General features: G+C 42.0%; 1 protein-coding gene across 1 annotated transcript in view; it reads left to right on the top strand.

Moving 5' to 3' along the window:
* LOC128661552 (E3 ubiquitin-protein ligase MARCHF6) overlaps nucleotides 1-25,893 on the top strand; it is a 415,446-nt gene that overhangs the window by 68,049 nt on the left and 321,504 nt on the right. The window contains exon 6 of the mRNA XM_053715795.1: nucleotides 14,060-14,202. Coding sequence (XP_053571770.1) covers nucleotides 14,060-14,202 — 143 coding nt within the window. The remainder of the gene's footprint in view (nucleotides 1-14,059; nucleotides 14,203-25,893) is intronic.

The raw sequence follows: 25,893 nt of genomic DNA, 5'->3' as shown, positions 1-25,893 counted from the left end.
TGGGACTGTATAGGGGTTAAATTTGTAAACGGCTCCGGTTCTGTTATTTTAAGGGTTAAAGCTCTGAAATTTGGTGTGCAATACTCTTAATGCTTTAAGACACTTTGGTAATTTTTGAACAATTCCTTCATACTTTTTCACATATTCAGTAATAAAGTGTTTTCTGTTTAAAATTTAAAGAGACAGTAACGGTTTTGTTTTAAAACTTTTTTTGTGCTTTGTTGATAAGTTTAAGCCTGTTTAACATGTCTGTGCCTTCGGATAAGCTATGTTCTATATGTATGAAAGCCAATGTGTCTCCCCATTTAAATTTATGTGATAATTGTGCCATAGCGTCCAAAGTAAGGACAGTACTGCCACAGATAATGAAATTGCCCAAGATGATTCCTCAGATGAGGGGAGTAAACAAGATACTACATCATCTCCTACTGTGTCTACACCAGTTTTGCCCACACAGGAGGCCCCTAGTACATCTAGTGCGCCAATGCTTATTACCATGCAACAATTAACGGCTGTAATAGATAACTCCACAGCAAATATTTTATCCAAAATGCCTATTTATCAGAGAAAGCGCGATTGCTCTGTTTTAAACACTGAAGAGCAGGAGGGCGCTGATGATAATTGTTCTGTCATACCCTCACACCAATCTGAAGGGGCCATGAGGGAGGTTTTGTCAGATGGGGAAATTTCAGATTCAGGAAAAATTTCTCAACAAGCTGAACCTGATGTTGTGACATTTAAATTTAAATTAGAACATCTCCGCGCACTGCTTAAGGAGGTGTTATCTACTCTGGATGATTGTAACAACTTGGTCATTCCAGAGAAATTATGCAAGATGGACAAGTTCCTAGAGGTTCTGGTGCACCCCGACGCTTTTCCTATACCCAAGCGGGTGGCGGACATAGTAAATAAGGAGTGGGAAAAGCCCGGCATACCTTTTTGTCCCCCCCCCCTATATTTAAGAAATTATTTCCTATGGTCGACCCCAGAAAGGACTTATGGCAGACAGTCCCTAAGGTCGAGGGGGCAGTTTCTACTCTAAATAAACGCACTACTATTCCTATCGAAGATAGTTGTGCTTTCAAAGATCCTATGGATAAAAAATTGGAGGGTTTGCTTAAAAAGATTTTTGTACAGCAAGGTTACCTTCTACAACCCATTTCGTGCATTGTTCCTGTCACTACAGCAGCGTGGTTCTGGTTCGAGGAACTAGAAAACTCGCTTAGTAGAGAGACTCCATATGAAGAGGTTATGGACAGAGTTCACGCACTTAAGTTGGCTAATTCTTTTATTTTAGATGCCGCTTTGCAATTAGCTAGATTAGCGGCGAAAAATTCAGGGTTTGCTATCGTGGCGCGCAGAGCGCTTTGGCTAAAGTCTTGGTCAGCGGATGTGTCATCCAAGACAAAATTGCTTAACATCCCTTTCAAAGGTAAAACTCTATTTGGACCAGAATTGAAAGAGATTATCTCAGACATCACTGGGGGAAATGGCCACGCCCTTCCACAAGATAGGCCTTTCAAGGCCAAGAATAAGTCTAATTTTCGTTCCTTTCGCAATTTCAGGAACGGACCGGCCTCTAATTCTGCATCCTCTAAGCAAGAGGGTAATGCCTCACAACTCAAACCAGCCTGGAAACCAATGCAAGGCTGGAACAAGGGTAAGCAGGCCAAGAAGCCTGCTGCTGCTAACAAAACAGCATGAAGGAGTAGCCCCCGATCCGGGACCGGATCTAGTAGGGGGCAGACTCTCTCTCTTTGCTCAGGCTTGGGCAAGAGATGTTCAGGATCCCTGGGCACTAGAAATAGTTTCTCAGGGTTATCTTCTGGAATTCAGGGAACTACCCCCAAGGGGAAGGTTCCACATGTCTCACTTATCCTTAAACCAAATAAAGAGACAGGCGTTCTTACATTGTGTAGAAGACCTGTTAAAGATGGGAGTGATACACCCAGTTCCAATAAAGGAACAAGGAATGGGATTTTATTCAAATCTGTTCGTAGTTCCCAAAAAAAGAGGGAACTTTCAGACCAATTTTGGATTTGAAGATCCTAAACAAATTTCTCAGGGTACCATCGTTCAAGATGGAAACCATTCGAACGATTCTACCCACTATCCAGGAAGGTCAATTTATGACTACCGTGGATCTAAAGGATGCGTACCTACATATTCCTATCCACAAAGAACATCATCAGTTCCTAAGGTTCGCCTTTCTGGACAAACATTACCAGTTTGTGGCCCTCCCATTCGGGTTAGCCACTGCTCCAAGGATTTTCACAAAGGTACTAGGGTCCCTTCTAGCGGTTCTAAGACCGAGGGGCATTGCAGTAGTACCTTACTTGGACGACATTCTAATACAAGCGTCGTCCCTGTCAAAAGCAAAGGCTCATACAGACATCGTTCTGGCCTTTCTCAGATCACACGGATGGAAGGTTAACATAGAAAAAAGTTCTCTGTCTCCGTCAACAAGAGTTCCCTTCTTGGGAACAATAATAGATTCCTTAGAAATGAGGATTTTTCTGACAGAGGTCAGAAAGTCAAAACTTCTAAGCGCTTGTCAAGTTCTTCATTCTGTTCCACGTCCTTCCATAGCGCAGTGCATGGAAGTAGTAGGGTTGATGGTTGCAGCAATGGACATAGTTCCTTTTGCACGAATTCATCTAAGACCATTACAACTGTGCATGCTCAAACAGTGGAATGGGGACTATACAGACTTGTCTCCAATGATTCAGGTAGATCAGAAGACCAGAGATTCACTCTGTTGGTGGCTGACCCTGGACCATCTATCCCAGGGAATGAGCTTCCGCAGACCAGAGTGGGTCATTGTCACGACCGACGCCAGTCTAGTGGGCTGGGGCGCGGTCTGGGAATTCCTGAAAGCTCAGGGACTATGGTCTCGGGAAGAGTCTCTTCTCCCGATAAACATTCTGGAACTAAGAGCGATCTTCAATGCTCTCAGGGCTTGGCCTCAGCTAGCAAAGGCCAGATTCATAAGATTCCAATCAGACAACATGACGACCGTTGCGTATATCAATCTTCAGGGGGGAACAAGGAGTTCCCTGGCGATGAAAGAAGTGACCAAAATAATTCAATGGGCGGAGGATCACTCCTGCCACCTATCTGCGATCCACATCCCAGGTGTGGAAAACTGGGAAGCGGATTATCTGAGTCGTCAGACATTCCATCCGGGGGAGTGGGAACTCCACCCGGAGATCTTTGCCCAACTAACTCAATTATGGGGCATTCCGGACATGGATCTGATGGCGTCTCGTCAGAACTTCAAGGTTCCTTGCTACGGGTCCAGATCCAGGGATCCCAAGGCGACTCTAGTAGATGCACTAGTAGCACCTTGGACCTTCAACCTAGCTTATGTATTTCCACCGTTTCCTCTCATTCCCAGGCTGGTAGCCAGGATCAAACAGGAGAGGGCCTCTGTGATCTTGATAGCTCCTGCATGGCCACGCAGGACTTGGTATGCAGACCTGGTGAATATGTCATCGGTTCCACCATGGAAGCTACCTTCGAGACAGGACCTTCTTGTTCAGGGTCCATTCGAACATCCAAATCTGGTCTCCCTCCAGCTGACGGCTTGGAGATTGAACGCTTGATTCTATCAAAGCGTGGATTTTCAGATTCTGTGATAGATACTCTGGTTCAGGCCAGAAAACCGGTAACTAGAAAGATTTACCATAAAATATGGAAAAGATATATCTGTTGGTGTGAATCCAAAGGATTCCCATGGAATAAGATACAAATTCCTAAGATTCTCTCCTTTCTACAAGAAGGTTTGGAGAAAGGATTATCTGCAAGTTCTCTAAAGGGACAGATCTCTGCTTTATCTGTCTTACTACACAAAAGACTGGCAGCTGTGCCAGATGTTCAAGCATTTGTTCAGGCTCTGGTTAGGATCAAGCCTGTTTACAGACCTTTGACTCCTCCCTGGAGTCTAAATCTAGTTCTTTCAGTTCTTCAAGGGGTTCCGTTTGAACCTTTACATTCCATAGATATTAAGTTACTATCTTGGAAAGTTTTGGTTTTGGTTGCTATTTCTTCTGCTAGAAGAGTTTCAGAGTTATCTGCTCTGCAGTGTTCTCCGCCCTATCTGGTGTTCCATGCAGATAAGGTGGTTTTGCGTACTAAGCCTGGTTTTCTTCCAAAGGTTGTTTCTAACAAGAATATTAACCAGGAGATAGTTGTACCTTCTTTATGTCCGAATCCAGTTTCAAAGAAGGAACGTTTGTTACACAATTTGGACGTAGTCCGTGCTCTAAAATTCTATTTAGAGGCTACAAAAGATTTCAGACAAACATCTTCTTTGTTTGTTGTCTATTCTGGTAAAAGGAGAGGTCAAAAAGCGACTTCTACCTCTCTTTCCTTTTGGCTTAAAAGCATCATCCGATTGGCTTATGAGACTGCCGGACGGCAGCCTCCTGAAAGAATCACAGCTCACTCCACTAGGGCTGTGGCTTCCACATGGGCCTTCAAGAACGAGGCTTCTGTTGACCAGATATGTAAGGCAGCGACTTGGTCTTCACTGCACACTTTTGCCAAATTTTACAAATTTGATACTTTTGCTTCTTCGGAGGCTATTTTTGGGAGAAAGGTTTTGCAAGCCGGGGTGCCTTCCGTTTAGGTAACCTGATTTGCTCCCTCCCTTCATCTGTGTCTTAAAGCTTTGGTATTGGTTCCCACAAGTAACGATGACGCCGTGGACCGGACACACCAATGTTGGAGAAAACAGAATTTATGCTTACCTGATAAATTACTTTCTCCAACGGTGTGTCCGGTCCACGGCCCGCCCTGGTTTTTTAATCAGGTCTGATGAATTATTTTCTCTAACTACAGTCACCACGGTACCATATGGTTTCTCCTATATTTTTCCTCCTGTCTGTCTGTCGAATGACTGGGGTGGGCGGAGCTTAGGAGGGACTATATGGCCAGCTTTGCTGGGACTCTTTGCCATTTCCTGTTGGGGAAGAGATATTCCCACAAGTAAGGATGACGCCGTGGACCGGACACACCGTTGGAGAAAGTAATTTATCAGGTAAGCATAAATTCTGTTTTTTCTCTTCCGGCACCATTTATACCCTGATATTTCTCCTACTGTTCCTTGTTCCCTTGGCAGAATGACTGGGATATGAGGGAAGTATGGGGGAGTATTTTGGCCTTTGGCTGGGGTGTCTGCCGCCTCCTGGTGGCCAGGATCAGTATTTCCAACAATAAGGAATGATGCTGTGGACTCTCCTCATATAGAAGGAAATTTAAATTATCAGGTAATCATAATTTTGTTTCTTTCATGTAATTAGCAAGAGTCCATGAGCTAGTGACGTATGGGATATACATTCCTACCAGGAGGGGCAAAGTTTCCCAAACCTCAAAATGCCTACAAATACACCCCTCACCACACCCACAAATCGGTTTTACAAACTTTGCCTCCCATGGAGGTGGTGAAGTAAGTTTGTGCTAGATTCTACGTTGATATGCGCTTCGCAGCAGGCTGGAGCCCGGTTTTCCTCTGTGTGCAGTGAATGTCAGAGGGATGTGAAGAGAGTATTGCCTATTTGATTTCAATGGTCTCCTTCTACGGGATCTATTTCATAGGTTCTCTGTTATCGGTCGTAGAGATTCATCTCCTACCTCCCTTTTCAGATCGACGATATACTCTTATATATACCATTACCTCTACCGATTCTCGTTTCAGTACTTGTTTGGCTTTCTACTACATGTAGATGAGTGTCCTGGGGTAAGTAAGTCTTATTTTTGTGACACTCTAAGCTATGGTTGGGCACTTTTATATAAAGTTCTAAATATATGTGTTTAAACATTTATTTGCCTTGATTCAGGATGTTCAACATTCCTTATTTCAGACAGTCGGTTTCATTATTTGGGATAATGCATATGAATAATCAATTTTTCTTACCTTAAAATTTGACTTTTTTCCTGTGGGCTGTTAGGCTCGCGGGGGCTGAAAATGCTTCTTTTTATTGCGTCATATTTGGCGCGGACTTTTTTGGCGCAAAATTTTTCTTTGTCATTTCCGGCGTCATACTTGTCGCCGGAAGTTGCGTCATTTTTTTGACTTTTTTTTTATGCCAAAAATGTCGGCGTCACCGGATGTGGCGTCATTTTTGGAGCTTAAAGCATTTAGGCGCCAAATAATGTGGGCGTCTTTTTGGCGCTAAAAAATATGGGCGTCATTATTGTCTCCACATTATTTAAGTCTCATTGCTTATTTGCTTCTGGTTGCTAGAAGCTTGTTCATTGGCATTTTTTCCCATTCCTGAAACTGTCTTTTAAGGAATTTGATCAATTTTGCTTTATATGTTGTTTTTTCTATTACATATTGCAAGATGTCTCAGATTGACCCTGAATCAGAAGATACTTCTGGAAAATTGCTGCCTGATGCTGGATCTACCAAAGTTAAGTGTATTTGTTGTAAACTTGTGGTAACTGTTCCTCCGGCTGTTGTTTGTAATGAATGTCATGACAAACTTGTTAATGCAGATATTTCCTTTAGTAATGTTCCATTACCTGTTGCTGTTCCATCAACATCTAATATTCAGGGTGTTCCTGTTAACATAACAGATTTTGTTTCTAAATCTATTAAGAAGGCTATGTCTGTTATTCCTCCATTCAGTAAACGTAAAAGGTCTTTTAAAACTTCTCATTTTTCAGATGAATTTTTAACTGAACATCATCATTCTGATTCCTTTTTCTGATAATGATTTTTCTGGTTCAGAGGATTCTGTCTCAGAGATTGATGCTGATAAATCTTCATATTTATTCAAAATGGAATTTATTCGTTCTTTACTTAAAGAAGTCTTAATTGCATTAGAAATAGCGGAATCTGGTCCTCTTGATACTAAATCTAAACGTTTGAATACGGTTTTTAAACCTCCTGTAGTTATTCCGTACTACTATTCCTATGGCAGATAGTACTTCCTTTAAGGATCCTTTAGATAGGAAAATTGAATCCTTTCTAAGAAAAGCTTACTTATGTTCAGGTAATCTTCTTAGACCTGCTATATCTTTGGCGGATGTTGCTGCAGCTTCAACTTTCTGGTTGGAAGCTTTAGCACAACAAGTAACAGATCATAATACTCATAGCATTGTTAATCTTCTTCAACATGCTAATAACTTTATTTGTGATGCCATCTTTGATATCATTAGGGTTGATGTCAGGTATATGTCTTTAGCTATTTTAGCTAGAAGAGCTTTATGGCTTAAAACTTGGAATGCTGATATGTCTTCTAAGTCGACTTTGCTTTCCCTTTCTTTTCAGGGTAATAAATTGTTTGGTTCACAGTTGGATTCTATTATTTCAACTGTTACTGGGGGGAAAGGAACTTTTTTACCACAGGATAAAAAATCTAAAGGTAAATTTAGGTCTGCTTATCGTTTTCGTTCCTTTCGTCACAATAAGGAACAAAAACCTGATCCTTCCCCTACAGGAGCGGTATCAGTTTGGAAACCATCTCCAGTCTGGTATAAATCCAAGCCTTTTAGAAAGCCAAAGTCAGCTCCCAAGTCCACATGAAGGTGCGGCCCTCATTCCAGCCCAGCTGGTAGGGGGCAGATTACGATTTTTCAAAGAAATTTGGATCAATTCGATTCACAATCTTTGAATTCAGAATATTGTTTCACAAGGGTACAGAATAGGCTTCAAGATAAGGCCTCCTGCAAGAAGATTTTTTCTTTCTCGTGTCCCAATAAATCCAGTGAAGGCTCAAGCATTTCTGAAATGGGTTTCAGATCTAGAGTTGGCTGGAGTAATTGTGCCAGTTCCAGTTTTGGAACAGGGGCTGGGGTTTTACTCAAATCTCTTCATAGTACCAAAGAAGAATTCCTTCAGACCAGTTCTGGATTTAAAAATATTGAATCGTTATGTAAGGATACCAACATTCAAAATGGTAACTATAAGGACTATTCTGCCTTTTGTTCAGCAAGGGCATTATATGTCCACAATAGATTTACAAGATGCATATCTGCATATTCCGATTCATCCAGATCACTATCAGTTTCTGAGATTCTCTTTTCTAGACAAGCATTACCAGTTTGTGGCTCTGCCGTTTGGCCTAGCAACAGCTCCAAGCTACAAAGGTTTTATCTGTAATCAGAGAACAGGGTATTGTGGTATTTCCTTATTTGGACGATATCTTGGTACTTGCTCAGTCTTCACATTTAGCAGAATCTCATACGAATCGACTTGTATCGTTTCTTCGAGAACATGGTTGGAGGATCAATTTGCCAAAGAGTTCGTTCCTCAGACAAGGGTAACCTTTTTAGGTTTCCAGATAGATTCAGTGTCCATGACTCTGTCGCTGACGGACAAGAGACGTCTGAAAGTGGTTTCAGCTTGTCGAAAACCTTCAGTCACAATCATTCCCTTCGGTAGCCTTATGCATGGAAATTCTAGGTCTTATGACTGCTGCATCGGACGCGATCCCCTTTGCTCGTTTTCACATGCAACCTCTTCAGCTCTGTATGCTGAACCAGTGGTGCAGGGATTTTACAAAGATATCACAATTAATATCTTTAAAACCGATTGTATGACACTCTCTGACGTGGTGGACAGACCACCATCGTTTAGTTCAGGGGGCTTCTTTTGTTCTTCCGACCTGGACTGTGATCTCAACAGATGCGAGTCTGACAGGTTGGGGAGCTGTATGGGGGTCTCTGACAGCGCAGGGGGTTTGGGAATCTCAGGAGGCGAGATTACCAATCAATATTTTGGAACTCTGTGCGATTTTCAGAGCTCTTCGGTTGTGGCCTCTTCTAAAGAGAGAGTCGTTCATTTGTTTTCAGACGGACAATGTCACAACCGTGGCATATGTCAATCATCAAGGAGGGACTCACAGTCCTCTGGCTATGAAAGAAGTTTCTCGAATACTTGTATGGGCGGAATCCAGCTCCTGTCTAATTTCTGCGGTTCATATCCCAGGTATAGACAATTGGGAAGCGGATTATCTCAGTCGCCAAACATTACATCCGGGCGAATGGTCTCTTCACCCAGAGGTATTTCGTCAGATTGTTCAAATGTGGGGACTTCCAGAAATAGATCAGATGGCTTCTCATCTAAACAAGAAGCTTCCCAGGTATCTGTCCAGATCCAGGGATCCTCAGGCGGAAGCAGTGGATGCATTGTCACTTCCTTGGAAGTATCATCCTGCCTATATCTTTCCGCCTCTAGTTCTTCTGCCAAGAGTGATTTCCAAGATTCTAAAGGAGCATTCGTTTGTTCTGCTGGTGGCTCCAGCATGGCCTCACAGGTTTTGGTATGCGGATCTTGTCCGGGTGGCCACTTGCCAACCGTGGACTCTTCCGTTAAGACCAGACCTTCTATCGCAAGGTCCTTTTTTCCATCAGGATCTCAAATCCTTAAATTTGAAGGTATGGAGATTGAACGCTTGATTCTCAGTCATAGAGGTTTCTCTGACTCCGTAATTAATACTATGTTACAGGCTCGTAAATCTGTATCTAGGAAGATATATTATCGAGTCTGGAAGGCTTATATTTCTTGGTGTTCTTCTCATCATCTTTCTTGGCATTCTTTTAGAATTCCTAGAATTTTACAGTTTCTTCAGGATGATTTGGATAAAGGTTTGTCTGCAAGTTCCTTGAAAGGGCAAATCTCTGCTCTTTCTGTTCTTTTTCACAGAAAGATTGCTAATCTTCCTGATATTCATTGTTTTGTACAGGCTTTGGTTCGTATAAAACCTGTCATTAAGTCAATTTCTCCTCCTTGGAGTTTGAATTTGGTTCTGGGGGCTCTTCAAGCTCCTCCGTTTGAACCTATGCATTCGCTGGATATTAAATTACTTTCTTGGAAAGTTTTGTTTCTTTTGGCCATCTCTTCTGCTAGAAGAATTTCTGAATTATCTGCTCTTTCTTGTGAGTCTCCTTTTCTGATTTTTCATCAGGATAAGGCGGTGTTGCGAACTTCATTTAAATTTTTACCTAAGGTTGTGAATTCTAACAACATTAGTAGAGAAATTGTGGTTCCTTCATTGTGTCCTAATCCTAAGAACTCTAAGGAAAGATCGTTGCATTCTTTGGATGTAGTTAGAGCTTTGAAATATTATGTTGAAGCTACTAAAGATTTCCGAAAGACTTCTAGTCTATTTGTTATCTTTTCTGGTTCTAGGAAAGGTCAGAAGGCTTCTGCCATTTCTTTGGCATCTGGGTTAAAGTCTTTGATTCATCATGCTTATGTTGAGTCGGGTAGAACTCCGCCTCAAAGGATTACAGCTCATTCGACTAGGTCAGTCTCCACTTCCTGGGCATTTAGGAATGAAGCTTCGGTTGATTAGATTTGCAAAGCAGCAACTTGGTCTTCTTTGCATACTTTTACTAAATTCTACCATTTTTATGTGTTTTCTTCTTCTGAAGCAGTCTTTGGTAGAAAAGTACTTCAGGCAGCTGTTTCAGTTTGATTCTTCTGCTTATAATTTCAGTTTTTTTCATTATATGATTTAAACTTTGTTTTGGGGTGTGGATTATTTTTCAGCGGAATTGGCTGTTTTTATTTTATCCCTCCCTCTCTAGTGACTCTTGCGTGGAAGATCCACATCTTGGGTATTCATTATCCCATACGTCACTAGCTCATGGACTCTTGCTAATTACATGAAAGAAAACATAATTTCTCCAACATAGGTGTGTCCGGTCCACGGCGTCATCCTTACTTGTGGGATATTCTCTTCCCCAACAGGAAATGGCAAAGAGCCCAGCAAAGCTGGTCACATGATCCCTCCTAGGCTCCGCCTACCCCAGTCATTCTCTTTGCCGTTGTACAGGCAACATCTCCACGGAGATGGCTTAGAGTTTTTTAGGGACAAGGTTAAGATTCCTAAGAGTCTATCCTTCCTTCGAGAAGGATTGGAAAAAGGATTATCTGCAAGTTCCTTGATGGGACAGATTTCTGCCTTGTCTGTGTTACTTCACAAAAAGCTGGCAGCTGTGCCAGATGTTCTAGCCTTTGTTCAGGCTCTGGTTAGAATCAAGCCTGTTTACAAAATTTTGACTCCTCCTTGGAGTCTCAACCTAGTTCTTTCAGTTCTTCAGGGGGTTCCGTTTGAACCCTTACATTCCGTTGATATTAAGTTATTATCTTGGAAAGTTTTGTTTTTGGTTGCAATTTCTTCTGCTAGAAGAGTTTCAGAATTATCTGCTCTGCAGTGTTCTTCTCCTTATCTGGTGTTCCATGCAGATAAGGTGGTTTTGCGTACTAAACCTGGTTTTCTTCCAAAAGTTGTTTCTAACAAAAACATTAACCAGGAGATAGTTGTGCCTTCTTTGTGTCCTAATCCAGTTTCAAAGAAGGAACGTTTGTTGCACAACTTGGATGTAGTTCGTGCTCTCAAATTTTACTTAGCAGCTACTAAGGATTTCAGACAAACTTCGTCTTTGTTTGTTGTTTATTCTGGTAAACGGAGAGGTCAAAAAAGCAACTTCTACCTCTCTCCTTCTGGATTAAAAGCATTATCCGATTGGCTTATGAGACTGCCGGACGGCAGCCTCCTGAAAGAATCACAGCTCACTCCACTAGGGCTGTGGCTTCCACATGGGCCTTCAAGAACGAGGCTTCTGTTGATCAGATATGTAAGGCAGCGACTTGGTCTTCACTGCACACTTTTTCTAAATTTTACAAATTTGATACTTTTGCTTCTTCTGAGGCTATTTTTGGGAGAAAGGTTTTGCAAGCCGTGGTGCCTTCCATTTAGGTGACCTGATTTGCTCCATCCCTTCATCCGTGTCCTAAAGCTTTGGTATTGGTTCCCACAAGTAAGGATGACGCCGTGGACCGGACACACCTATGTTGGAGAAAACAGAATTTATGTTTACCTGATAAATTACTTTCTCCAACGGTGTGTCCGGTCCACGGCCCGCCCTGGTTTTTTTAATCAGGTCTGATAATTTATTTTCTTTAACTACAGTCACCACGGTAACATATGGTTTCTCCTATGCAAATATTCCTCCTTAACGTCGGTCGAATGACTGGGGTAGGCGGAGCCTAGGAGGGATCATGTGACCAGCTTTGCTGGGCTCTTTGCCATTTCCTGTTGGGGAAGAGAATATCCCACAAGTAAGGATGACGCCGTGGACCGGACACACCGTTGGAGAAAGTAATTTATCAGGTAAACATAAATTCTGTTTTATGTAATAACTTACCTGATTCATTTCTTTCATATTAGCAATAGTCCATGAGGCCCACCCTTTTTGAGGTGGTTATGATTTTTTTGTATAAAGCACAATTATTCCAATTCCTTATTTTTTATGCTTTCGCACTTTTTTCTTATCACCCCACTTCTTGGCTATTCGTTAAACTGATTTGTGGGTGTGGTGAGGGGTGTATTTGTAGGCATTTTGAGGTTTGGGAAACTTTGCCCCTCCTGGTAGGTATGTATATCCCATATGTCACTAGCTTATGGACTCTTGCTAATATGAAAGAAATGAATTTATCAGGTAAGTTCTTACATAAATTATGTTTTTTCTTCCTCCTCTCAGACTCTTAGTTCCCTAGCCATTCTTAGGCAGAAAGCCTAATTGTAACTTGCAAAATAGGCGGCGCTGTGTCACTCAGGAGGTAAAGCTGCCCAGGTCTCCTGCTTGTCAATTTTTTGTTACCGTGTGTACCTCCAAGAGATAAAGGCCCATAATAGTGCAGTAAACACCTACAGGCACAGTATTGTTGCCAAACATCTGCAGTTCATATTCCAGAGTTAAAGGGACATTCTAGTCCAAATTAAACTTTCATTATTCAGATAGGACAACTTTCCAATTTACTTTTATCATCAAATGTGCTTGGTTCTCTTGGTATTCTTAGCTGAAAGCTAAACCTAGCTCATATGCTTATTTCTAAGCCCTTGAAGGCTGCCTCTTAGCTAAAGGCTATTTTTATTTGCTTTTCGCAACAGGGGAGTGTTAGTTCATGTGATCCATATAGATAACATGCTCATGCTCGGGAGTTAGTCAGTACAACACAGCACTAATTGGCTAAAATGCAAGTCAATAGATAAGTCATGTGATCATGGGGCTGTCATGCTTAGATACAAGGTAATCACAGAGGTTAAAAATATATAAATATAATTGTGTGAATGGGTAATAAAGGGATTATTTATCTTTTGAAACAATAAAAATTCTGGCGTAGACTGTCCCTTTAAGCAACTGGGTAGCAGACTTTCTCAGTCGTCAATCCCTAAATCCAGAGGATTGGTCTCTACATCTGTGTGTTTGTTTTTTCAGTCAGACTGTGGATCTTTGGGGTTTCTTGTGATCCTCATCATATTTGTTTTATCAGTTTCAGGCAGTTTTGAGAACCAAGTTTGACTCTCTTAAAGGGACACTAAACCCAATTTTTTTTTTTCATGATTCAGATTGAGTATGCAATTTTAATCAACTTTCTAATTTACTCCTATTATCAATATTTCTTCGTTCTCTTGCAATCTTTATTTAAAAAGCAGGAATGTGATGCATAGGAGCCTGCCCAATTTTGGTTGAGAACCTGGGTTATGCTTGCTTATTGGTGGGTAAATGTAATCCTCCAATAGGCAAGCACTATCCATGGTGCTGAACCTAAAATGAGCTGGCTGCTAAGATTTACATTCCTGCTTTTAAAATAAAGATAGCAAGAGAACAAAGAAAAATTGATTATAGGAGTAAATTAGAAAGTTGCTTAAAATGTCATGCGCTATCTGAATCATGAATTAAAAATGTGGGTTCAGTGTCCCTTTAAGGTGGCATCCTGACATTGAGTAGGGAAATTGTTCCTCCTTTTTGTCCTAATCCTAAGAGTTCCAAGCAGGGACTTCTCCATAATTTGAATGCTGTCAGAGCTTTGAAATACTATTTGCAGGCAACTAAGGATTTCAGGCAAACTATAATGGCGCTTTAAAGAACTAAGCAAATATATGAAATTTAGGGTTAATATGAATTTCAATGTTTCTCTTTTTATTTAGCTAGTTTGAATATTGAAAGATTTTAAAATTATATATATTTTGGTTGTTGATGAATTGTAAATGTTGCAATTTTATATACACAGATGATAGTATTTTGTGTTCGCTAGGAATTGTCATTTGCATTACAAATGTTGAATTAGAAATGTTTAATCTTCATTTATCCCTTAACACAAATATCCAGGGATTAGCAGCAATCATAAGGTTTCAACGGTCACGTCGCTTGTTGGGCATCTGCTACATTGTTGTTAAGGTAACCTATTTCACTTAATACATTTTTTTATTCAATAAAATATTGTTGGTAAATGCTTCTTTCACGCATTTTTCCCCTATCAAACCTTTTGAGTGTAAATACATTTTTAATGGTATTCAAATAAATAGTTTTGTATGTGTTTTATCGTAACCAGAACATTTTCTGTTTTTTTTTTTGTTTTACTTTTTAAACCAGTTTACCCTAGTATTCTTCAATTTAAGTTTTTTTTTCTCTTGTAAGATGTATCGAGTCCACGGATTCATCCTTGTGGGATATTCTCCTCCCCTATAGGAAGTGGCAGAGAGAGCACCCATAGCAGAGCTGCCTATATAGCTCCCCCCCTTAGCTCCACCCCCCAGTCATTCTCTCTGCCTGCTTAACTGCTAGGAAGGGCAAAGAGGAGTGTGGTGACAAAATTTTAATTTTCTCAAGCAAAAGTTTATTTTTAAATGGTACCAGTGTGTACTATTTCTCCAACATTGGTGTGTCCGGTCCACGGCGTCATCCTTACTTGTGGGAATATCTCTTCCCCAACAGGAAATGGCAAAGAGTCCCAGCAAAGCTGGCCATATAGTCCCTCCTAGGCTCCGCCCACCCCTGTCATTCTCTTTGCCGTTGCACAGGCAACATCTCCACGGAGATGGTTAAGAGTTTTTTGGTGTTTAAATGTAGTTTTTTATTCTTCTATCAAGTGTTTGTTATTTTAAAATAGTGCTGGTATGTACTATTTACTCTGAAACAGAAAAGGATGAAGATTTCTGTTTGTGAGAGGAAGTTGATTTTAGCAGACAGTAACTAAAATCGATTGCTGTTTCCACATTGGACTGTTGAGATGAAGTAACTTCAGTTGGGGGAAACAGTTAGCAGTCTTTTCTGCTTAAGGTATGACTAGCCATATTTCTAACAAGACCATGTAATGCTGGAAGGCTGTCATTTCCCCTCATGGGGACCGGTAAGACATTTTCTTAGTCAAGCAAACAGAATAAAGGGCTTAATATGGGCTATAAAACTGGTAGACACTTTTTTGGGCTAAATCGATTGCTTTATTTGGGCATTTTATACATGTTTATGCTGATAATTCACATTTATAAACTTGGGGAACGTTTTTTAACGGCAGGCACTATGTTAGACACCTTTTCCAGTCAGGGAGGGCCTTCCCAGTTGTAGGCTGAGCCTCATTTTCGCGCCATTACTGCGCAGTTGTTTTTTGAGAGCAAGACATGCAGATGCATGTGTGAGGATCTGAAAGTAGCTGGAAAAGTTTCTAGAAGGCGTCACTTGGTATCGTATATCCCTCTGGGCTTGGTTAGGTCACAGCAAAGGCTATGATAATTGTTTTGTCATACCCTCACACCAATCTGAAGTGGCCATGAGGGAGGTTTTGTCAGATGGGGAAATTTCAGATTCAGGAGAAATTTCTCAACAAGCTGAACCTGATGTTGTGACATTTAAATTTAAATTAGAACATCTCCGCGCACTGCTTAAGGAGGTGTTATCTACTCTGGATAATATTGACAACTTGGTCATTCCAGAGAAATTATGCAAGATGGACAAGTTCCTAGAGGTTCCGGTGCACCCCGACGCTTTTCCTATACCCAAGCGGGTGGCGGACATAGTGAATAAGGAATGGGAAAAGCCCGGCATATCTTTTGTCCCCCCCCCTATATTTAAGAAATTATTTCCTATGGTCGACCCCAGAAAGGACTTATGGCAGACAGTCCCTAAGGTCGAGGGGGCAGTTTCTACTCTAAACAAGCGCACTACTATTCCTATCGAGGATAGTTGTGCTTTCAAAGATCCTATGGATAAAAAATTGCTTAAAAAGATTTTTGTACAGCAAGGTTACCTTCTACAACCCATTTCGTGCATTGTTCCTGTCACTACAGCAGCGTGGTTCTGGTTCGAGGAACTAGAAAAGTCGCTCAGTAGAGAGACTCCATATGAGGAGGTTATGGACAGAGTTCACGCACTTAAGTTGGCTAACTCTTTTATTTTAGATGCCGCTTTGCAATTAGCTAGATTAGCGGCGAAAAATTCAGGGTTTGCAATCGTGGCGCGCAGAGCGCTTTGGCTAAAGTCTTGGTCAGCGGATGTGTCATCCAAGACAAAATTGCTTAACATCCCTTTCAAAGGTAAAACTCTATTTGGACCAGAATTGAAAGAGATTATCTCAGACATCACTGGGGGAAAGGGCCACGCCCTTCCACAAGATAGGCCTTTCAAGGCCAAGAATAAGTCTAATTTTCGTTCCTTTCGCAATTTCAGGAACGGACCGGCCTCTAATTCTGCATCCTCTAAGCAAGAGGGTAATGCCTCACAACCCAAACCAGCCTGGAAACCGATGCAAGGCTGGAACAAGGGTAAGCAGGCCAAGAAGCCTGCTGCTGCTAACAAAACAGCATGAAGGAGTAGCCCCCGATCCGGGACCGGATCTAGTAGGGGGCAGACTCTCTCTCTTTGCTCAGGCTTGGGCAAGAGATGTTCAGGATCCCTGGGCACTAGAAATAGTTTCTCAGGGTTATCTTCTGGAGTTCAGGGAACTACCCCCAAGGGGAAGGTTCCACATGTCTCACTTATCCTTAAACCAAATAAAGAGACAGGCGTTCTTACATTGTGTAGAAGACCTGTTAAAGATGGGAGTGATACACCCAGTTCCAATAAAGGAACAAGGAATGGGATTTTATTCAAATCTGTTCGTAGTTCCCAAAAAAGAGGGAACTTTCAGACCAATTTTGGATTTGAAGATCCTAAACAAATTTCTCAGGGTACCATCGTTCAAGATGGAAACCATTCGAACGATTCTACCCACTATCCAGGAAGGTCAATTTATGACTACCGTGGATCTAAAGGATGCGTACCTACATATTCCTATCCACAAAGAACATCATCAGTTCCTAAGGTTCGCCTTTCTGGACAAACATTACCAAAGGATTCCCATGGAATAAGATAAAAATTCCTAAGATTCTCTCCTTTCTACAAGAAGGTTTGGAGAAAGGATTATCTGCAAGTTCTCTAAAGGGACAGATCTCTGCTTTATCTGTCTTACTACACAAAAGACTGGCAGCTGTGCCAGATGTTCAAGCATTTGTGCAGGCTCTGGTTAGGATCAAGCCTGTTTACAGACCTTTGACTCCTCCCTGGAGTCTAAATCTAGTTCTTTCAGTTCTTCAAGGGGTTCCGTTTGAACCTTTACATTCCATAGATATTAAGTTACTATCTTGGAAAGTTTTGGTTTTGGTTGCTATTTCTTCTGTTAGAAGAGTTTCAGAGTTATCTGCTCTGCAGTGTTCTCCGCCCTATCTGGTGTTCCATGCAGATAAGGTGGTTTTGCGTACTAAACATGGTTTTCTTCCAAAGGTTGTTTCTAACAAGAATATTAAATAGGAGATAGTTGTACCTTCTTTATGTCCGAATCCAGTTTCAAAGAAGGAACGTTTGTTACACAATTTGGACATAGTCCGTGCTCTAAAATTCTATTTAGAGGCTACAAAAGATTTCAGACAAACATCTTCTTTGTTTGTTGTCTATTCTGGTAAAAGGAGAGGTCAAAAAGCGACTTCTACCTCTTTCCTTTTGGCTTAAAAGCATCATCCGATTGGCTTATGAGACTGCCGGACGGCAGCCTCCTGAAAGAATCACAGCTCACTCCACTAGGGCTGTGGCTTCCACATGGGCCTTCAAGAATGAGGCTTCTGTTGACCAGATATGTAAGGCAGCGACTTGGTCTTCACTGCACACTTTTGCCAAATTTTACAAATTTGATACTTTTGCTTCTTCGGAGGCTATTTTTGGGAGAAAGGTTTTGCAAGCCGTGGTGCCTTCCGTTTAGGTAACCTGATTTGCTCCCTCCCTTCATCCGTGTCCTAAAGCTTTGGTATTGGTTCCCACAAGTAAGGATGACGCCGTGGACCGGACACACCAATGTTGGAGAAAACAGAATTTATGCTTACCTGATAAATTACTTTCTCCAACGGTGTGTCCGGTCCACGGCCCGCCCTGTTTTTTTTAATCAGGTCTGATGAATTATTTTCTCTAGCTACAGTCACCACGGTACCATATGGTTTCTCCTATATTTTTCCTCCTGTCCGTCGGTCGAATGACTGGGGTGGGCGGAGCCTAGGAGGGACTATATGGCCAGCTTTGCTGGGACTCTTTGCCATTTCCTGTTGGGAAAGAGATATTCCCACAAGTAAGGATGACACCGTGGACCGGACACACCGTTGGAGAAAGTAATTTATCAGGTAAGCATAAATTCTGTTTTACACTCTGGCAGAAAAGGGATGAAGATTTCTGCAAGGAGGATGATGATCTTATTTTGTAACTAAGATCCACTGCTGTTCTCACAAGTGCTGAAGAGTACAGGAAAACTTCAGTTGGGGGAACAGTTTGCAGGCTAAACTGCATTAAGGTATGTTCAGTCTATTTCTTTCTAGACAGACTGTTATTTCTAGAAAAGGCTGGCAATATCCCCATGAGAGAAGGGTAAGCTGTATTCAGACACTTGGATAGGAATTTCAGCTTGCATGAAGGGCTCAGTTACTGGTGACACTGTTTGGTAAAAACGTTTTTGTTTATTCAGTGAATGATGCAATTATAACGTTTTTTTGAAGGGACTAAAGGGGTCATTGTGGCTTGTTTTTGAGTTTTCTAACCCACATGGTTAATTTAGAGACACTCTAGTGTTTGTCTGTTAGGCCTCAAAACGTTGTGAGGTGGGAGGGGCCTATTTTCGCGCCTCAGTGGTGCAGTTTCTTTTCCTCTGAGACTTCTAACTGCTTCTCCAGAGGTTCCTGCCGTGTTTGAGGGCTGTAAAAGAAGTTTTTTCCCCCACAAATAGTTCTGAAGGGCAGGTAGGAGCCACAGCAGAACTGTGGCAAGGTGCTGAAAGTCTTTTTTTTTTACTGGTTTTGATGTTTTTTCAATCTGGTTTTGCCATTAAGGGATTAATTGTTTATTTGCATAGCTGTGCAATGTTACTAAGGCTATATGATACTACTGTAAACATTTTGTTGCGTTTACTTTTTTTTTTACACTGTTTTGCAGAATTTGTGCAGCTTTTTTTCTCTTAAAGGCACAGTACCATTTTATTTCTAAGTGTTATTTACTTTGATTACAGTGTTTTCCAAGCTTGCTTGTTACATTACTAGCCGGTTTAATATGTCTGACACCAAGGAAAATCCTTGTTCAATATGTTTGGAAGCCATTGTGGTACCCCCTCTTAGAATGTGTCCCAATTGTACTGATATGTCTATAAAGAACACATATTAGCACTTAAAAATAGAGCAATTGATGATTCTCAGTCAGAAGTAAATGAGGGTTTAGTATCTAGCCCTCCCCAAGTGTCACAATCAGTAACTCCTGCACAAGTTACGCCAAGTACCTCTAGTGCATCGAATTCATTTATTTTACAAGACATGGCCACAGTTATGAATACAACCCTCACAGAGGTTTTATCCTGACTTCTGGTTTTCAAGGAAAGCGGGACAGCTCTGGGTTAAGGAAAAATGCTGAGCAGTCTGACGCTTTAGTAGCCATATCTGATATGCCCTCACAATGCTCTGAGGTAGGGGTGAGGGATTTGTTATCTGAGGGAGAAATTTCTGATTCAGGAAAGACGCTTCCTCAGACAGATTCTGATATGACGGCCTTTAAATTTAAGCTTTAACACCTCCGCTTATTGCTCAGGGAGGTATTAGCGGCTCGAGATGATTGTGACCCTATAGTGGTCCCAGAGAAATTGTCTAAGATGGATAAATTCTTAGAGGTTCCTGTTTACACTGATGTTTTTTTCCAGTCCCTAAGAGGATTGTGAATATTATTGCTAAGGAGTGGGATAGACCAGGTATTCCGTTCATTCCCCCTCCTGTTTTTAAGAAAATGTTTCCCATATCTGACACCATGCGGGACTCGTGGCAGACAGTTCCTAAGGTGGAGGGAGCTATTTTTACTCTAAGCGTACAACTGTACCTATTGAAGTCAGTTGTGCTTTCAAAGATCCTGTGGATAAAAAATTAGAGGGTCTCCTGAAGAAAATTTTTGTTCATCAAGGTTTTCTCCTTCAACCTATTGCGTGCATTGTTCCTGCAACTACTGCAGCTGTTTTCTGGTTTGAGGCTCTAGAATAGGCTCTTCAGATGGAGACTCCATTAGAAGAAATTTTGGACAGAATTAAGGCCCTTAAATTGGCTAATTCTTTTATTACAGGTGACGCTTTTCAACTGGCTAAATTAGCGGCAAAGAATTCAGGTTTTGCCATTTTAGCACGTAGAGCGTTATGGCTTAAATCCTGGTCTGCTGATGTGTCATCTAAAACTAAACTTTCTCCAACATAGGTGTGTCCGGTCCACGGCGTCATCCTTACTTGTGGGATATTCTCTTCCCCAACAGGAAATGGCAAAGAGCCCAGCAAAGCTGGTCACATGATCCCTCCTAGGCTCCGCCTTCCCCAGTCATTCTCTTTGCCGTTGCACAGGCAACATCTCCACGGAGATGGCTAAGAGTTTTTTGGTGTTTAAATGTAGTTTTTATTCTTCAATCAAGAGTTTGTTATTTTAAAATAGTGCTGGTATGTACTATTTACTCTGAAACAGAAAAGAGATGAAGATTTCTGTTTGTAAGAGGAAAATGATTTTAGCAACCGTTACTAAAATCGATGGCTGTTTCCACACAGGACTGTTGAGATGAATTAACTTCAGTTGGGGGAAACAGTGAGCGGACTTTTGCTGCTTGAGGTATGACACATTTCTAACAAGACTTGGTAATGCTGGAAGCTGTCATTTTCCCTATGGGATCCGGTAAGCCATTTTCTTAATTTTAAATATAAGAATAAAGGGCTTCACAAGGGCTTTAAAGACTGGTAGACATTTTTCTGGGCTAAAACGATTACTTTATAAGCATATTTAATGGTTTATAACTTTGAAGAGTTATTTTAATCTTGGGAATTCTGTTAAAAAAACGGCAGGCACTGTATTGGAAACCTTTTTCACTGGGGGCCTTTTCTAGTCATAGGCAGAGCCTCATTTTCGCGCCACTAATGCGCAGTTGTTTTTGAGAAGCAAGGCATGCAGATGCATGTGTGAGGAGCTCAGATCCACTGAAAAAGCTTATTGAAGGCGTCATTTGGTATCGTATTCCCCTCTGGGCTTGGTTGGGTCTCAGCAAAGCAGATACCAGGGACTGTATAGGGGTTAAATGTAAAAACGGCTCCGGTTATTTTAAGAGTTAAAGCTTTCAAATTTGGTGTGCAATACTTTTAAGGCTTTAAGACACTGTGGTGAAATTTTGGTGAATTTTGAACAATTCCTTCATACTTTTGCACATATTCAGTAATAAAGTGTGTTCAGTTTAAAATTTAAAGTGACAGTAACGGTTTTATTTCTCCAACATAGGTGTGTCCGGTCCACGGCGTCATCCTTACTTGTGGGATATTCTCTTCCCCAACAGGAAATGGCAAAGAGCCCAGCAAAGCTGGTCACATGATCCCTCCTAGGCTCCGCCTACCCCAGTCATTCTCTTTGCCGTTGTACAGGCAACATCTCCACGGAGATGGCTTAGAGTTTTTTAGTGTTTAACTGTAGTTTTTCATTATTCAATCAAGAGTTTGTTATTTTCAAATAGTGCTGGTACGTACTATTTACTCAGAAACAGAAAAGAGATGAAGAATTCTGTTTGTATGAGGAAAATGATTTTAGCAACCGTAACTAAAATCCATGGCTGTTCCACACAGGACTGTTGAGAGCAATTAACTTCAGTTGGGGGAACAGAGTGCAGTCTCTTACTGCTTGAGGTATGACACATTCTAACAAGACGATGTAATGCTGGAAGCTGTCATTTTCCCTATGGGATCCGGTAAGCCATGTTTATTACGATTGTAAATAAGGGCTTCACAAGGGCTTATTTAAACTGTAGACTTTTTCTGGGCTAAATCGATTGATTATTAACACATATTTAGCCTTGAGGAATCATTTTATCTGGGTATTTTGATATAATAATATCGGCAGGCACTGTTTTAGACACCTTATTCTTTAGGGGCTTTCCCAAAGCATAGGCAGAGTCTCATTTTCGCGCCGGTGTTGCGCACTTGTTTTTGAGAGGCATGGCATGCAGTCGCATGTGAGAGGAGCTCTGATACTTATAAAAGACTTCTGAAGGCGTCATTTGGTATCGTATTCCCCTTTGGGTTTGGTTGGGTCTCAGCAAAGCAGATACCAGGGACTGTAAAGGGGTTTAAAGCTTAAAACGGCTCCGGTTCCGTTATTTTAAGGGTTAAAGCTTCCAAAATTGGTGTGCAATATTTTCAAAGCTTTAAGACGCTGTGGTGAAAATTTGGTGAATTTTGAACAATTCCTTCATGTTTTTTCGCAATTGCAGTAATAAAGTGTGTTCAGTTTAAAATTTAAAGTGACAGTAACGGTTTTATTTTAAAACGTTTTTTGTACTTTCTGATCAAGTTTATGCCTGTTTAACATGTCTGAGCTACCAGATAGACTATGTTCTGAATGTGGGGAAGCCAGAATTCCTATTCATTTAAATAAATGTGATTTATGTGATAATGACAATGATGCCCAAGATGATTCCTCAAGTGAGGGGAGTAAGCATGGTACTGCATCATTCCCTCCTTCGTCTACACGAGTCTTGCCCACTCAGGAGGCCCCTAGTACATCTAGCGCGCCAATACTCCTTACTATGCAACAATTAACGGCTGTAATGGATAATTCTGTCAAAAACATTTTAGCCAAAATGACCCCTTGTCAGCGTAAGCGTGGCTGCTCTGTTTTAGTTACTGAAGAGCATGACGACGCTGATATTAATATCTCTGAAGGGCCCCTAACCCAATCTGAGGGGGCCAGGGAGGTTTTGTCTGAGGGAGAAATTACTGAATTAGGGAACATTTCTCAGCAGGCTGAATCTGATGTGATTACATTTAAATTTAAATTGGAACATCTCCGCATTTTGCTTAAGGAGGTATTATCCACTCTGGATGATTGTGAAAATTTAGTCATCCCAGAGAAACTATGTAAAATGGACAAGTTCTTAGAGGTGCCGGGGCTCCCAGAAGCTTTTCCTATACCCAAGCGGGTGGCGGACATTGTTAATAAAGAATGGGAAAGGCCCGGTATTCCTTTCGTCCCTCCCCCCATATTTAAAAAATTGTTTCCTATGGTCGACCCTAGAAAGGACTTATGGCAGTCAGTCCCCAAGGTCGAGGGAGCGGTTTCTACTTTAAACAAACGCACCACTATTCCCATAGAGGATAGTTGTGCTTTCAAAGATCCTATGGATAAAAAATTAGAAGGTTTGCTTAAAAAGATGTTTGTTCAGCAGGGTTACCTTCTACAACCCATTTCATGCATTGTCCCTGTCACTACTGCCGCATATTTCTGGTTTGATGAACTGCTTAAGGTGCTCGATAGTGACTCTCCTCCTTATGAGGAGATTATGGACAGAATCAATGCTCTCAAATTGGCTAATTCTTTCACTCTAGACGCCTCTTTGCAATTGGCTAAGTTAGCGGCTAAGAACTCTGGGTTTGCTATTGTGGCGCGCAGAGCGCTTTGGTTGAAATCTTGGTCGGCTGATGCGTCTTCCAAGAACAAGCTACTAAACATTCCTTTCAAGGGGAAAACGTTGTTTGGTCCTGACTTGAAAGAGATTATCTCTGATATCACCGGGGGTAAGGGCCACGCCCTTCCTCAGGATCGGCCTTTCAAGGCAAAAAATAGACCTAATTTTCGTCCCTTTCGTAAAAACGGACCAGCCCAAGGTGCTACGTCCTCTAAGCAAGAGGGTAATACTTCTCAGGCCAAGCCAGCTTGGAGACCAATGCAAGGCTGGAACAAGGGAAAGCAGGCCAAGAAACCTGCCACTGCTACCAAGACAGCATGAAATATTGGCCCCCGATCCGGGACCGGATCTGGTGGGGGGCAGACTCTCTCTCTTCGCTCAGGCTTGGGCAAGAGATGTTCTGGATCCTTGGGCGCTAGAAATAGTCTCCCAGGGTTATCTTCTGGAATTCAAGGGACTTCCCCCAAGGGGGAGGTTCCACAGGTCGCAGTTGTCTTCAGACCACATAAAAAGACAGGCGTTTTTACGTTGTGTAGAAGACCTGTTAAAAATGGGAGTGATTCATCCTGTTCCATTAAGAGAACAAGGGATGGGTTTCTACTCCAATCTGTTCATAGTTCCCAAAAAAGAGGGAACGTTCAGACCAATCCTAGATCTCAAGATCTTAAACAAATTTCTCAAGGTCCCATCGTTCAAGATGGAAACCATTCGAACTATCCTTCCTTCCATCCAGGAAGGTCAATTCATGACCACGGTGGATTTAAAGGATGCGTATCTACATATTCCTATCCACAAGGAACATCATCGGTTCCTAAGGTTTGCATTCCTGGACAAACATTACCAGTTCGTGGCGCTTCCTTTCGGATTAGCCACTGCTCCAAGGATTTTCACAAAGGTACTAGGGTCCCTTCTAGCGGTGCTAAGACCAAGGGGCATTGCAGTAGTACCTTACCTGGACGACATTCTGATTCAAGCGTCGTCCCTTCCTCAAGCAAAGGCTCACACGGACATTGTCCTGGCCTTTCTCAGATCTCACGGCTGGAAAGTGAACGTGGAAAAGAGTTCTCTATCCCCGTCAACAAGGGTTCCCTTCTTGGGAACAATTATAGACTCCTTAGAAATGAGGATCTTTCTAACAGAGGCCAGAAAAACAAAGCTTCTGGACTCTTGTCGGATACTTCATTCCGTTCCTCTTCCTTCCATAGCTCAGTGCATGGAAGTGATCGGGTTGATGGTGGCGGCGATGGACATAGTTCCTTTTGCGCGCATTCATCTAAGACCATTACAACTGTGCATGCTCAGTCAGTGGAATGGGGACTATACAGACTTGTCTCCGAAGATACAAGTAAATCAGAGGACCAGAGACTCACTCCGTTGGTGGCTGTCCCTGGACAATCTGTCTCAAGGGATGATGTTCCACAGACCAGAGTGGGTCATTGTCACGACCGACGCCAGTCTGATAGGCTGGGGCGCGGTCTGGGGATCCCTGAAAGCTCAGGGTCTTTGGTCTCGGGAAGAATCTCTTCTACCGATAAATATTCTGGAACTGAGAGCGATATTCAATGCGCTCCAGGCCTGGCCCCAGCTTGCGAGGACCAGGTTCATTCGGTTTCAATCAGACAACATGACGACTGTTGCGTACATCAACCATCAGGGGGGAACAAGGAGTTCCCTAGCGATGGAAGAAGTAACCAAAATTATTCTTTGGGCGGAGTCTCACTCCTGCCACCTGTCTGCTATCCACATCCCAGGAGTGGAAAATTGGGAAGCGGATTTTCTGAGTCGTCAGACATTGCATCCGGGGGAGTGGGAACTCCATCCGGAAATCTTTGCCCAAGTCACTCACCTGTGGGGCATTCCAGACATGGATCTGATGGCCTCTCGTCAGAACTTCAAAGTTCCTTGCTACGGGGCCAGATCCAGGGATCCCAAGGCGGCTCTAGTGGATGCACTAGTAGCACCTTGGACCTTCAAACTAGCTTATGTGTTCCCGCCATTTCCTCTCATCCCCAGGCTGATAGCCAGGATCAAGCAGGAGAGGGCGTCGGTGATCTTGATAGCTCCTGCGTGGCCACGCAGGACTTGGTATGCAGATCTGGTGAATATGTCATCGGCTCCACCTTGGAA

This window comes from Bombina bombina, chromosome 5 (genome assembly GCF_027579735.1).
Source record: "Bombina bombina isolate aBomBom1 chromosome 5, aBomBom1.pri, whole genome shotgun sequence".
Lineage (NCBI taxonomy): Eukaryota > Metazoa > Chordata > Amphibia > Anura > Bombinatoridae > Bombina > Bombina bombina.
The sequence above is the reverse complement of the archived record's forward strand: the minus strand, read 5'-3'. Positions and strand labels throughout refer to the sequence as shown.